The following is a 14974-nucleotide window of genomic DNA, read 5'->3' on the forward strand; positions in this document are numbered from 1 at the left end:
GCGATAACTCAAAATTCTAGACAGTTTGAGGTCTTTGGATCACGATACATTGCGCAGATGGAAGAAATAACTCGAGTAAACAAGTTGAATTCAAAATACATAATGTAAAGGGAGCATTGGTGGAGGAGTTTGGTGGAACTTCTGAAGATGAGACTGCTATAGTTTCAGGAAGAGAGCTTGATGATTTGTCCAGTGTAGAACACAATGCAAACGTGCACTGTGAACAACAAGGTTCTTCTATCAATTTGGAGAGTGGGCATAGAGCTTATGTAGACAATTATGAGAGTAAGCGTGCAACTTCAATTGAAATAAGGAAATCACTCAAGTGTCTTGGAGTCGAAGAATATCAGAGTGAGGTCATGGGCAGCTGTACATTACCAGATGAGCCATCAAGTTTGTGTATTACAACTGGGAGTAAGCAAATGAATCATTTAGTGGGGAGCTTCAATAACTCTCGCGAAGGTGATCAAAGGGCGAGCAGTTTGTACGTGATAGGACTTTCAAAGGAGGTATGGACTTTCTCTCAAACTGACCATCAGTTTATATTAGTTGTACATTTTATTTCAAAAACAGAAAAAAGAATAATAGCAGGTTAAAGCGAAACAAGATTTGAAAAAGAAAACATATAAAGTGTTTTCAGAAACCACGCTTACATTTAAATGTGAGTATTCGACATTTAATTGACTTAGGGTAGTTTGTTCTTGATAAATAATGTGTGTTTCTTTTTGTTAGATCTATCATAAGTTAACAATATATGTATGCATATGTTATTTTCCAAGTCATAAAACTCTGGATTGGACTTCCTAATTAACATATAGTGTTCACATATTTTGTTGCTTACGTGAATAATGATCAACCTTTGCTCATTATGTGAATAATGATCAGGGGACAAAAACTTAGCCAGACAAGGTTGTTCTCGCTTTGTCTTTGTCTGGTCTCTTTGGATACACGAGACCGGGACTTCAATAGCTTAAAAGTGGCAATATTGCTTAATAACAAATTTGAACCCCTTTTGAATTCTGAAACATAGGGAAAGTGATCATTGATCTATATATACAATGATCAGCTAATTTTTTGTTCCCTAACCAAACTTTGTTCCCTGACAGTTTTTTGTTTCTTCCTATATTTATGTATGAGCTTTTGTATCAATGCCTCAGTGATAATGAGCGAGACCCGATGGAGACAATCCTCAATATATATATATATATATATATATATATATATATATATATATATATATATATATATATATATATATTGTTCTTGGAGCTAAATAAGCGTACATTGCATACGAGTTCATTGTCCCATCTCCTTTCTTTCAAGTTGTTGTTTATGCAGAATTTAATTCATCAATCTATGATACTAAATTTCATTGTGACTTTACAAGGGTTGTTTATAATGATTTAGGAACTTTCTGAGTTTTGATTTTATGCAGCTAATGGTAATGCATGGAACTCTACAAAATTCACATTTGCCATTCAAGGCAAGCGGGCTACGATACATATGGTGATTGCGTACACTTTTGCCACTCATTGCAAGCGAGCATAATCCAGCTTTGATACCTCTATTTTCACCAGGGGGCATAAGTAGTCTCCTTTGCTGCATGCATGTAATATACATACTTTTTTTTTAGTTTTTTTTCCCCTTCCATTTTGCATTGTACATACATTCAGTTGTCTAATCTGGATCTTAATGCAGGTCTTTACGGAATGTCAGGCACCTAATGACTCAGGAAACTCCTTTAAACTCTCTCTGATTAGCTACAAATGTATTGGAGTTTATGTGCTCGAGAAACAGAACAGAACCAAAATCAGGTAATTGTTTTTGGATTTTAATCATCTTCTTGACCCTTTATATATTTTTGCCTACTCTATCTACATGACAGTGTGGTATTCTTATGTGTATGTTATTCTGAATTGGAGATTTGTTTCAAGTTCATTGTGAGCACCCACTTTAGCTTTTGTAATTGTTAATTTTAAAAAATGATAGTGTATCAATGCATATAATTATAAATAAGTTGTCACTTGGAGTAACCAATGATTGCTCCACTTATCTCCCTAATGTTGGTGCTATGATCAAGAGATTATGAAGTTTCCACGGTAGATGGAAATGCATACAAAATCAATAAGACGGATAGAAGAAAATGGAGCAGAAAAATTACTTTTTAAATTTGTAGGTCTTACTTCTTTTTTCCCTGTCTATAATCTTTTTTATTTGCATAGGTGCCTTTGATAGATTAACTTTTTATTTTGTTGGCATATAATTGCTTTCGACATCCAAGCTTTATTTACCGAGACTTTTTTTAGTTTCAATGATTATAAAAAAGGAACATTCGTATACGAGCCCTTAGTGCAAAAACTACGAACTGATTTTGCTATAGATTTCTATAATAACATGCAGTTGGTTTTGCAAAAGTTTTTGGATTGTGTCGTGTTGTTACTGTAGCACTTTTATGGGTTCCACTTGATTAGGTTTCAGATTCATGACACCATACCTAAAGTTTATGCTTCTTCAATTTTCAGATTCACTCATTCAGATCAACAGGCCGGTAATATTTTTTATTTATTTTATTCTTTGTCCCAAATTTTGTTTGTTCATGATACCTATTTCTTCCATTGTTTCATTTCCAATCGACTAAGATTTTATTACTTTTAAATATTGTTGGTTGTAATTCTTTATTTGAAGGTTTTTCTTCAGCACCGTTCTTTATATCGCTCTTTAAGACTAAATTTTTTGTGGGGTGTGGGACAATGAGATAGAGGTATTAATGAGTGCGGGCATACTTAAATCTTAGTAGTCCAAATGTCGATGAACTAAACCAATTGCTTCCAGTTGGGCATTGTATTGAATTGGCCACGCCTTGAGATGTTTGCTATTCAAGTTACCACATTTGATTATATGGTGTAATTGCTAATGCAGCAAGTCTGAATTTTGTAATCAACACATGAGCAGCCAAATGTCATGTGTACGATAAAACCATTGTGTCGCTAAATATGATCAAAGTCACACTTCCCTCCTAGAGAAATGCTCTCTATGGGTACCTCACACTGGAAGCGCAATCAAGAAGTTGTCAGTATGAGTTTTGTTTTTGACGCGTTGGCTTAGCTGCTTTTAAAATCGAATCTGCCAGTGAGTTATACATGGTAATCCCAACGTGTGTGTATGGAGGCAGTGATGGCACTCCTACTGTGATGTATAACTAACCTGGCTAAGTCACGGCCTGGAACAACAATAAAATTAGTTATAATAGGGTAAGCCTGCCATTGTCTCAGCATTCGATCTTTTGGGTTTTCTAATACTTTGAGCTATGGAATGGAATAGGAATTACTGTGACTTGATTTGTAATGTTGTGATTGGAGAGAGAGAGAGAGAGAGAGTTGATAATCACCCTAACATGCACACTTTTGTAGTTGTCAATAAATGTTCATGGTTATCTAACTCTGTAATCCAACTAATTCATATTAATTGTGTTGCAGGTTTGGGACAGCTACAAAGACATGGTCACAATGTTGGAGATTACACTGCTTTTGTATTGAATGTTTCATTGTAAAATGTGTGTTGAGACTTGAGATTCTGGTCTCAAATATATCTTTTATATAAATTGTGAAATTGTATATACATCTAGGTAACTAAAGAGTCGTTACAAGTTTACTAATTTTCATCATTTCTAGGTATACAACTCCGAATGAATGTAAATAAATGTCATTAAATCGTTGATTATTGTCACAACATAGCAATTGTGTATTAACTTTCGGTACCGATTAACTTTTGTTTAGTTTGTTTAATGATTTAAATATGTTGTCAACATCTTTCACACTGCCAATCAAAGATGAACATCTTTTGCACTTCATGCTTCTTTTTGTCACAACATCTTTTGTTTAGGGTCACTTCATGCTTCTTTTTGTCACAACATCTTTTGTTTAGGGTCGATTTGCTTTGGTGGGTCTTCCGTTTTTAACTTTATATTTTTGATAATCTGGCAGCCGGCAGGTCTTCCAGTGATAATGTGGTATGAACATTTTGGCAATGGATGGGTCTTTGTCACGTGCAAGGCACACGCACTTATGCTAATATATTTAATTGCGGCGGGTCAGGGAGGAGACCCCAATCTCTGTCCTTGTCCCATACCCACTTGGGAGGAGTTGTGTTTTTTCCATACCCACCCCCTCCCCATTTAGCACCCCTCACACCCACCCCATTAGGGTCGGGTCTCTATGGGTATCAGGGGCAATTCTAACCCATAGTCAACTTGTTGCCAAAAAATAAGGGCCCTGAACTGGACCATGCCCACTATATGCCCTGACAGGTATTTTTTACATCCGGCGGATGTTGTTGATAATAATCATATAATATCAGGCTTGCACACCGAAAATCACCTACCACATGTCCACACCTAACTAATTTTCCGAAATACAGCCACAAAAACTCGTGGCAATCAAACTTGAGAGAAAGTGATCGATAAACCATGTAGGGTGAACTAGGGGTGATAATTTGGCCCTCAGGCCCTCAACCCGGCCCTTAAAAATGCGTGTCAAAACCCTCAAAAGTTGGCCTTCACAGATTTGAGGGGCGGGCTGGCCCGGCCCTCATGCTTGTTAGGGGCGGACTAAGGTCTAGGTTCTGGAGCATAGGCCCGACCCTCATTTGGTCCTTCCAAGCCCTCACTTGGCCCTCAGTACTCATAAGATATATATATATATATATATATAGGGTACCACAATTATCCCTATTTGAACTTAATATTTTCACTACAAATGATGTTTAATAATGGTAGTTTACTACGTATCATATGGGGTATTTTGTAAGTTGAGTAAAAGAGGTCAAATATAAAAAGAAAAGTGAACTATGATTATTTTGTGTAAACCCAAAATAGGGGTGATAATTTATGTATTATACTATATATTTGTGTAAACCTTAAAAGAAAACCACGTTTTCTTGTTATTTTACATTATATTTATGTATTATACTATAATTATCTAAATTGTATAAAAAAAAATCATTAAATTAGTTTTCAATAGGGGATAAATTAGAACATAATATAACATATGTGCTTCTATAATTGATTTAATGATATGTATATAAGTCATACATTAAAGCAAATCCAACCTAACAACATAGTTAATTAAGTATGAAAAATGTAGATGCTTTAAGAATATCATCTCTTCCACCATCTCTATTTATTTTTTTCTAAAGACATAAGAATTAGTTTTGTATACTTAGTTAAAATTGATATTTATAATCAAAGTATGATAAAAATAAATAAAAAATCACAAAAAAAAAGTAAACTAGTAAAGTATAATTAGATCAGGCCCGACCCGGCCCTCAAAAATGAGGTTCGAGGTGGCAATGGGTCGTGTTGGGTCGGATTCGTGTCGTGTCATACTCGGGTCACGTGTTAGGAGAGCAAACCCAAACCCAACCTAATTACTAATCGTGTCAAGTTTGTCAAACCCAAACCCAACCCGCATATGTAACGGGTTACCCAACGGGTGACCCGCTAAGCCAGCGGGTCAATTTCGGATCGGGTTAACAGATAACCCTTAAGTTCTTTTTTTTTGGATAAAGAATATTTATTAATCTAAATAATAAAAGAACTTGCAAAAGTGCGCAAACTGCGCATAGTTGTTGAAACACATCTGCCGAACGCCTGAACCAAACAAGTGAAACAACCTGTTAGCCAAAAAAAAACATAACCAAACTAGAAACAACTATGTCCAGTTTGTCCACTTTGCTCCCTCGTGGGCAATTTAAATCCCAGGTGATGCCAACAATACTAGCATATGGATTAGGATTAAGACTTAAGAGCCAGCTTTAACCAGCATATGAATTAGGATTAAGAGCCAGCTTTAACCACAGTACCACACAATCTTCATGAGAGACCAGAATGAAGTTCTAGGACTATTGGTTACCATACTCTGATTATTTCCTTCCACGTCCTTTGCTGTTTCAAATGATACAATATTACAATGTGAGAATCCGTGGTGCTGGGTGCTGTTAATACAATATCACTTCTCGTCTTACGGAGCTCTAACACGAACAACAAAATTGTTAACCATATGATTGCTTGCACTATCGAAGCCTGCACAACAAGGTTCACTGCACCTGGGCCATACATGGCCTTAAGTAAAGGAACCCCTACAACAAGTGTATTGGTAAGAGTAGACAGAGAAGCTTGTTATAAACCAACAATCGCTACCTTTACTACTACTGTACTATACTTATCCCACAAGAATGACCAACACTACAAAGATAACAACTTTTGATATTGCATCGGCACCAATAAACAAGTAATAATTCACATCAAAAGGATCGACATGAGCTGTGAATTCAAAAGTGAAAAGAGGAAGAGTGAAGAAGGAAACAAGTTTGTTAATAGCATCACACTGCTCAGGCGTGAATATGCGCCACCACTAGGCTACTACTCTACTATAGAGTGACTTCAATCTCCAAATTAAAAGCCACTAGTTAAAATTTAGCCTTCCTTTATATTAGCCACTTTCTTCAACCTCGGCCACAATTATTCCATTCTTATCAGTCACGTTCAAATTTGTGGGTCCTCGCACAACTCGTCCACATTAGGCTCCATATTATCTATATTAGAAGGAAACCATTTGATGTTAAAGAAATTAACATGGCAGGACATAAAAAAAACAATAGAAAAAAAGAAAAGAATCACACACCTGACAGTCCAAATATCCAATCACGAGTGCAAATTAAAGCCTCAACATTTGCAGGCTTGAGGGCACTACGAAACTTATCGACAACCCTACCACCAATACTGAAAGCTGCTTTTGAGGCAACAGTTGATATAGGAAGGGACAGAACATCATGAGTCATCAAAGAGAGATCAGGGTATCGATACTGATTTCCCTTCCAAAAGTGAAGGACATCCAACTCTAATTTCCTATCCAATCTTGGTTCATCCAAGTATAACTCTAACTGATTTTTTTTGGTGTGAGTAGACATTTCTTCATCATCAAATGTGTCAAAATCCTGGATCATAAGATATGATAGGTGGTATATAGTCACAACAATATAAAATTGATAGAAATATATTTAAAGAACTATATAAATGTAGTTTTACCTCCATAACACTATCAAGGCAATATGGAGAATGATTTGATGGATTCTTTGAAGTGGTACTGGCAGACTCATTAGCATTTTGCATATATTGAGCAAAAAGAGAGGATAGCTTAGTAGAAACATCATCTAATCGAGGTGAATCCTTACCAAAAAGCCTATTGTAACACCACTTCACAAATTCTAACTTGTATCGAGGATCTAATATCACAGCAATGGCAAGAATTCCAGAATAATCTGACCAGTACTTCTCAAATTTAAGGTTCATTTCAACAGCCATGGACTGCAGAAAATAATCACCATCTTTTATAGCTTTGGCCAAAGTGTCTTGCACCATAAACACTTGGGGAAAGAACAAGTTTGATGTAGGATACTGTGTCCCAGAAAATATGCAAGTCACCTTATAAAAACACATCCAAAAACCGACAAATCTTCTCAACCCTACTCCACTCTTCTCCAACAGGACAATGAGTATAATTCGAATCACTTAACTCTAAATGAATAAAAATATTACGGTAATAAAGAGCACTTTCAAGCATTAGAAACGTTGAATTCCAACGAGTTGGAACATCTTGACGCAAACCCTTTTTACGTTTCAAAGAAACTTGTGCAATACAATTAGAGAACCTTTGCTTTCTTTGTTGTGAACCTTTCAAATACTTTACACTTTCTCTAATCTTCACAACAGAAGAATCAATTACTTTTAACCCATCTTGAACAATAAGATTTAGAATGTGCGCACAACAACGAACATGTAAATATTCACCGTTACATAATAAAGCATTCTTCAAATTAAGTTGGTTCTTCAATAAACCAATAAATGAATTATTAGAACTAGCATTGTCTAAAGTCATAGAAAACAACTTCTTTTCAATTCCCCACTCGATCAATAAATTATAAATTTTCTCAGACAACGCAATACCAGTGTGGGGAGTAGGCATGAAATGAAAGTTCAAAATTCTCTTTTGTAACTTCCAATTAGTATCAATAAAGTGGGCAATGAGGGAAAGATAACCATCAGTGCTAATGGAAGTCCACAAATCAGAAGTTAGACTAATTCTTCCTTGAATGGAATGCAACAAGTCTTTAACAACTCCTTTCTCTGTCTTATAAATATTTAGGATGTGGTCCTTAGTAGTATTTCTAGATACTAACTTGATTCCTTCATCAATATAACTCAATGCATCCTTAATTCCCTGATATTCAACAAACTGAAAAGGTAAATCATGTCTAACTATGGCCATATACATTTTCTCTCGAAACTTTTCAAGATCAAACTTTTGGGTCCTCATTGACAAAGAAGATTCGGAATTAGACAAAAACATTTGTCCTAAGTCAACGATATTTCTCCTAATGCAAGACTTAATATGGCGAATCATATTACCAGTCCCCATTTTACTGTCACAAAAATAAACGATCCCACACTTACGGCATTTAGCCCTGGCTTTCCCATCAGCACAAACCGGTAACAATTCAAAACAATTCCAAACTTTCGAAGTTTTCTTATGAGGCTTACCATTGTTTGTATTTTGTTCAGCACAAGTGGCTTGAACTGCAGGTTCCTGGGAGTCCTGGGTCTCTACGTCTACAAGATCAATATGAGTTGGCACCACATTGTGTTGTTCAGCAACTTCAAACTCTATCTATAAGAAGAAAAACAAGCAACAAGAATAAACAACGTAGTTAGAGATGCCAAAAAGTGAATCTAATAATATTATACTGTTCACATTCTATAAAATCGCTACATTGAACTGATTGAAGTGTTAACATAATGATATAAAAAAGGATTAACTTAATTAATAATTTAGAGAGGGGGATTATTCTTTCCAGATGTTATTGGAAGCTTTTTCATACCATTGCACTAGCCACATAAAATAAACTAAGTAAATAGAAAAATAAAAGATGAATTAATTACCAGTAAATCAAGGTAAAGGGTTTGAGGAATTTGGGCAGTAGCTTAAGGAGAATTGGGGTTGAATACTTGAATGTGAGTATGTGACTTTGACGGCTTCATTGTTCTCTTTATAGGATTGAGACTAGGGTAAGATATCTTTTATTGACTATTTGAATGAATCTATAATATTTGATCTATATGCTGGATTGCCGGCTGATCCTTCTCAATCCAGGAGGAGGAGGAGATTATGGTAAATTAATTGTTGTTGACTTGTTGTGGAAAGAGAACACGGTGTGTACTTGCACACCTTAACTTGGGTTACTAGACGAGAAACGTTAGTTTGGTTTTTATGGACCAATTTGGAACATTAACGAGTTTGAAATAATAAGCTCAAAGTTTCGATGGAATTTCGTACGACATTCAGTTTATTTGATCTTTATCTTTTTAGTATTTTCTTTTAGGTAATTGGGAATTTGGGATTATGATATTTAATAAAATACGGAAACATATATGTTTAAGATTTTAAGGACTTAAAACAGGTCTTACGGGTCACGGATTAATGACCTGACCTATTGGACCCGGGAACTAATCGGGTATACTAACGGGTTATTCGGGTTAACATGTGTGACCCTAACCCAGCCTATTTATTTGACAGGTTTGGCGGGTCAACCCTTAAATGACCCAAAAGCCTTTTTTCCCAACCCAAACCCGCTAATTTCGTGTCGAGTTAGCGGGTCGTGTACAAAACTGCAACCCCTAGGTCGAGGGGCGGGTTAAGGGCTTGAGTTTTCCTGCTTGACCCTACTTGACTCGGCCCTCAATACAAAATAGGGGCGGGCTGACCTGACCCTCAATCATGAAGGCTTTTATGGTTTGAGAGGCCGGTTAGCTTGGCCTGGCCCGGCCCTTTTATCACCCCTAGGGTGAACAAAACAAAAGTAGGTCAGATCTTCTCGGCCCGGGTGGAAAAGTGGACATTTTATACCTTACAAAAATTTATTAACACCTGTCTACCTATTTTACCCCCAAAGCAAAGAGTACTAATGATGTTTAAATAGAGATAAAACAAAATCGCTACAGGAGGAATAAAGAAAGAAACTCATAGAGTTGAAACTTGAAAGGGCTTTTTAGACATAGACCCCCAATTGGGGTAGTCATTTGATATAGACCCCAATTTTTTAGATATTTGTTTTGCACCCCTAATGTAACTGGTCGACTGGGTCAAGTGGTAGCCTTTTATTTCGTGACCAAAGTACCCTTATGAGGTTTTAATACCGAAAATGCCCCTAATTGCCTGACTGGTGTAGTTGTGATTTTTTTATTATTATTAGGGTTAATTAGACTAAACCCCCCATTTTATATACATGTTTAGACTAAACCCCCCATTTTATGATTCCTTAGACATAAACCCCTATTATGTTTTCTCCCAATCACACAACGTCAATATTTTACTTAATACCCTAACTGCCCTTGTTGTGTTTAGTGCACACACTCGTGTAAATTTGCTACCTCTGACAATTCTATCCACTGCACTAAATCCCAGGGAACAAACAACAATCATTCACAAACATGAACATTTAACAAAAAAATAATGATTGCATACACTGCATAAAATAGAGAACGCAACAGAATTGTCGGCCAATTCACCACTTCTAATATGATCATGCTATAGATAAGTTCCGCCAACCAACTATGAACATTAGAATACTACCAAAGTTATCACCCCCTTTCTGATGTAATCTCACAGAAAGTCACATATACTACAAAGCAAACAATCAACCACTGGTTGTATTTCCTCCAATTATAGACCATACCTATTTATCTATTTGTTGAGTCTCGTACACTAACTCTACAAATGTGCCGACATCTACACTCAGAATGACAAATCACAAAAGAGAACTTGGAGTAACCTAGCTACTGAAAATGAAAATTCCAACTATGCTAAAAGTCTCATCCGAGGGAACTCTAGAGCAAGAACTCACCAAAGTTACTATGAACTTGTGTTTAATAATGACTTTGATTATACAAAAAATAACTTACTTAAATCAAATTTGAAGTTTGTTAGAGGCTTTTGTTGACATTACTACCTAATACTGGGTAGATGGACTGGGTGTGGCAATTCTATACCCAAATAGCGCTTAAAGATTACTAATGAATTATGAAAGAAGAGTCCGGTTCCTCTATAACCGGGTACAAAGATCACACACATTTCGTATCTCGACGCACACACACATCTCGGAGCACACACATAGGTATCGAGGCACATACACACATCTCGAATTCGAATCAACGGTGAGATAACACGGTTACAGAGATGATCTCTGTACCCGGTTGTAGAGATCTCGAGCCCATGAAAGAAAGTCTTCGATGTATCATTTGTAGAATTCTCACATATAACAGGCCAACGGGTCAAATGATGACTAGTGATATAATATATTCATGACAGCAAACACAAATCACATACTCAAACTCTCCTTCCAATTGAAGCTAATAGATTATTTACATTCAAACATGGAATACACAGAATCTATATACTCCAACTTAATTAAGAGTGTTATATTGCTTGATGTCACGTATGATGTCATACATAAAATTGAATGTATTCTATGAAGCCATCAAATACTTTCTTGAGCCCATTAATCATGATAATGTGAGAGTCCCAAATTCAAAAATGGAGACATCTTACATGAACCACTAAGTAAGCCATAAAAAATGATTGTTGTTTTGTGTTTCAAAGGAGCAAATGGCAAGATGATGCAATGGAGAGGAAGAACTATGGGAACTCAGAGCTTGTGCAATTAAAATTTTTTCTTTTTCTTTTTTTTTTTTTTTTTTTTTTTTTTTTTTTTTTTTTTCTAAAAACAACTTTTGTGTCATTGCAACTTTTGTGTCATAGCTTACACTAAACACAATAAGGGCAGTTAGGGTATTAAGTAAAATATTGACATTGGTGTGATAGGGAGAAAACAGAATAGGAGTTTATGTCTAAAGAATCATAAAATAGAAAATTTAGTCTAAACATGTACATAAAATGGGGGGTTTAGTCTAATTAACCAAAGTGGTGCAATTGTGCAGTCGTACGCCTATTAGGCTGTACATGAATTATGTAAAGTCCCAAACACAACACAAGCCCAACACCCATTTCAGTCACAACTGGGTTTGGTTCAAACCAACCCATACGATTTTTTCTCTACCCATTTCCCTTCTTCTTCACCCATTTGAATTCAAAACGGAAACAGAGTCGTGTTTGCTTCTAAATATTAATCCACTGCAAATAATTCCACTCATTTCAATTAGCAAGCGAGTAGAATCGTTGAACTTAGTATAATATAAGAAGAAGAATTAGAATTCATGGAGGAAAAGGAGCCTACTTCTAATGCACATCTCTCTCTGACGAGACTCTGTCTATATATACTAAATATTTGCCCGTGTTAAAGCTGTTACTGGTATATTAGATTTCTGTATTTCACACATCGTTTGATTGGTTGTCAGGATCTGAGGTTTGTGTCGTATCCTAGAGATGGAGGAGGATGGTTGGTGTCTCGAACTCCCAAAATATATTTGGGAGATGATGATATTACCCCGACTAAGCCTACGAGATTACATCCATTTTGCTGCAGTTTGTCATTCATGGAGATCCATTGCAGCAGAGAATATCCATCGCCTTCATCCACTTCCGTGGTTGATGATCTCTCGAGATGAAAAGACGGAAACTGGAACATTCTTCAGTCTCTCAGAAGCTAAAGTCTATAATCTTAAGCTGTCCGCATTAGCAAGTCGGAGTGTCTGCTGCGGATCATCCCAAGGCTACTTGATAATGGCAAATCACGAAGGTAACTTCCTATGTGATCCTTTTTCTGGACGTCAAATCAGTCTTCCACCACAATATGTGCCACCGCTCAGCTACAAAAGGGCACGGCATGAGAACTTACCATTTTATTTTAAGAAATCAATTTTGTCACCAACACCAAACACTTCCGAACTTGTGGTTGCATCCTTGTGTAGTGAAACTGTTTTTATTGAAACCTGTAGACCCGACGATCAAGAGTGGTCAGTTTTTGGTACTCAAACTTACAATCGTTTATTCTCAATTTCCGAGTCTAAGGAGGAGGAGGAAGAAGGAGGATCAAGAGAAGAAGGAGAAGGAGAAGGAGAAGAAGAAGAAGAAGAAGAAGAAGAAGAAGGAGGAGGAGGAGGAGGAGAAGAAGAAGAAGAAGAAGAAGAAGAAGGAGGAGGAGGAGGAGGAGAAGAAGAAGAAGAAGAAGAAGAAGAAGAAGGAGGAGGATCAGAAGAAGAAGAAGACCCCCTGTTGTTATGGTCATTCGCAGACATTATCTTCTATGAGGGGATGTTGTATGGCTTATCCAAAATGTACACACTAGTACGCTTTAATTTAGAGAATCAAAAGCCTCTAGTTGCGCATAAAATGAGGAACATGATACCCACATTTTCACTCACACCCAATAGATGTACTAATCCTCGGAGTTATTTGGTGGAATCATGTGGTGAACTTTTGGTGGTTTATAGAATTCGTCATTGCTTTATGGACATGAACACCCTTAAATTTGTCACGACAAAATTCCTAGTATTTAAACTTGACAAATATGGGGATGCTCCAAATTGGGTCGAAGTGGATAACTTGGGTGATCAAATGATATTCTTGGGAAGAAAGTCAGCTATATCTATCTCTGCGAAAGGTGTTCCTGGATTCAGAGGTAACTGCATCTATTTCACTGATGATGGGTTTGAATTCTTTCGTCGATCCAATTGCCGTCTCACATGTTTAGATAATGGTGTGTTCTATTTAGAAGATGGACATATTGACTCATTTTTTCCACTTGATAGTTCTCATTCATTTGAGTCTCAACCGGTCTGGATTTCACCTAATATAGTACTTGGTGATTAACTATCACTTTCAAATAGTTTTTCAACTGGTAGTATGCACAACATGGAGGAGTTGCTAATATTCCAGCATTTGGGTGACCAGGGTTACTAATGTCTCTTATAATACATTTGTATTCCGTCGTCTCATGATGAAGATTAATACAAATGGTGCTTCTCACTGTTCTCGTGGATTTAGTAACCACAGGTATGGATTTTTCTTGCTTACCTTGAGATTCAGGTTCCCTTCCCTGAATCACTGGAGGTTATTTTAGCAGCTATTGACGAAACTCAAAACAAATGTGTGGAGCTTAATACGTTTGGAGACTTGGAGTGTGATTCATGGATATTATGCATCAAACATCATCTCGATTCACTCCCATATGGCTCTCTTATTTTTAGGGAAGGGAACAACGTTGCAACCGCTTTATTGGCCTTGTGTTTAATACTCGGGACAATTTTTAGAGAAATAATTTGAGATATATCAAGGATGTCTTCTTTGCAGCTGATTTGAATTCATTTAGAAATTTATTTATGTCTCTATTTCTCATTTGATTCACGGGTGCCTGCTGCATAAGAACGGAAAACACCGTCTCTTATCCCTGTCTATTTATGAGAACATGTTTATGATTCATCTTAGTAGGCTCATTGATATCTTGTGATCATGTTCCTTGAATCTAATTCACTGATTTTTATTATTGCACTTGCATTGGATGATAGTATGTATATTGGCATTCCAGTTAAAAGGTGCACTTTCATGGCCCCAGTTACCTGATTACCAACAGTCTAACTAAAACAGTCCTCGTGACAACAAAAAGAGGAAAAAGGATGGAAGCAACTGTTTTTTATGAACAGACTTGCCCATCATTTTGCAATGGAAGATAGAAAAGATGAACATCCCTATGTTTTTTATGCATTCCCACTGTATACGAAGCTAGCCACCAACAAAGTAGCAGAATTTTGTCAAAATAAATTTCAAACAGAATTAGAAACCGTCTTCTTGAAGTAAATTAATATCGTCAGTCGCCTCATGATAAAGATTAATACAGAAGTATTCTTGCTTACTTTGAGATGGTCCTATTCACAGAAGTATTCGAGGTTTAAAGCAATAGTACGGAA

At 36.4% G+C, this 14974-nt stretch overlaps 2 protein-coding genes, 1 long non-coding RNA gene and 1 pseudogene across 6 annotated transcripts; 2 read left to right on the forward strand and 2 right to left on the reverse strand.

The window, feature by feature from the left end:
• The first annotated feature begins 48 nt into the window (after nucleotides 1–48).
• Nucleotides 49–3681, forward strand: LOC147522008 (uncharacterized). 2 transcript variants are annotated; one of them, XR_015194846.1, is made up of 4 exons: nucleotides 49–509; nucleotides 1436–1609; nucleotides 1699–1814; nucleotides 2523–2544. It is a non-coding gene; the product is annotated as an uncharacterized LOC147522008 (long non-coding RNA). The 2 variants fall into 2 exon arrangements; XR_015194844.1 differs by having other exon boundaries at nucleotides 1699–3681.
• Nucleotides 3682–5673: 1992 nt separating this feature from the next.
• On the reverse strand, nucleotides 5674–6404 carry LOC147522009 (auxin efflux carrier component 5 pseudogene; annotated as a pseudogene).
• On the reverse strand, nucleotides 6173–8719 carry LOC147522010 (zinc finger BED domain-containing protein DAYSLEEPER-like). 2 transcript variants are annotated; one of them, XM_086559611.1, is made up of 4 exons: nucleotides 8597–8719; nucleotides 7085–7453; nucleotides 6681–6993; nucleotides 6173–6591 (listed from the first exon to the last, which is right to left on the reverse strand). In XM_086559611.1, exons 1-4 carry the CDS (start codon nucleotides 8597–8599, stop codon nucleotides 6542–6544), a joined length of 735 nt encoding a protein of 244 aa, XP_086415737.1. In that variant the 5' UTR covers nucleotides 8600–8719; the 3' UTR covers nucleotides 6173–6541. The 2 variants fall into 2 exon arrangements, with proteins under 2 accessions (XP_086415737.1, XP_086415728.1); XM_086559602.1 differs by having other exon boundaries at nucleotides 7085–7480.
• Nucleotides 8720–12223: 3504 nt separating this feature from the next.
• Nucleotides 12224–14553, forward strand: LOC147522011 (uncharacterized). 2 transcript variants are annotated; one of them, XM_086590333.1, is made up of 2 exons: nucleotides 12357–12807; nucleotides 13007–13518. In XM_086590333.1, exons 1-2 carry the CDS (start codon nucleotides 12495–12497, stop codon nucleotides 13354–13356), a joined length of 663 nt encoding a protein of 220 aa, XP_086446459.1. In that variant the 5' UTR covers nucleotides 12357–12494; the 3' UTR covers nucleotides 13357–13518. The 2 variants fall into 2 exon arrangements, with proteins under 2 accessions (XP_086446454.1, XP_086446459.1); XM_086590328.1 differs by having other exon boundaries at nucleotides 12224–14553.
• The last annotated feature ends 421 nt before the right edge of the window (nucleotides 14554–14974 follow it).

Source organism: Coptis chinensis, chromosome 1 (assembly GCF_015680905.1).
Source record: "Coptis chinensis isolate HL-2020 chromosome 1, ASM1568090v1, whole genome shotgun sequence".
Lineage (NCBI taxonomy): Eukaryota > Viridiplantae > Streptophyta > Magnoliopsida > Ranunculales > Ranunculaceae > Coptis > Coptis chinensis.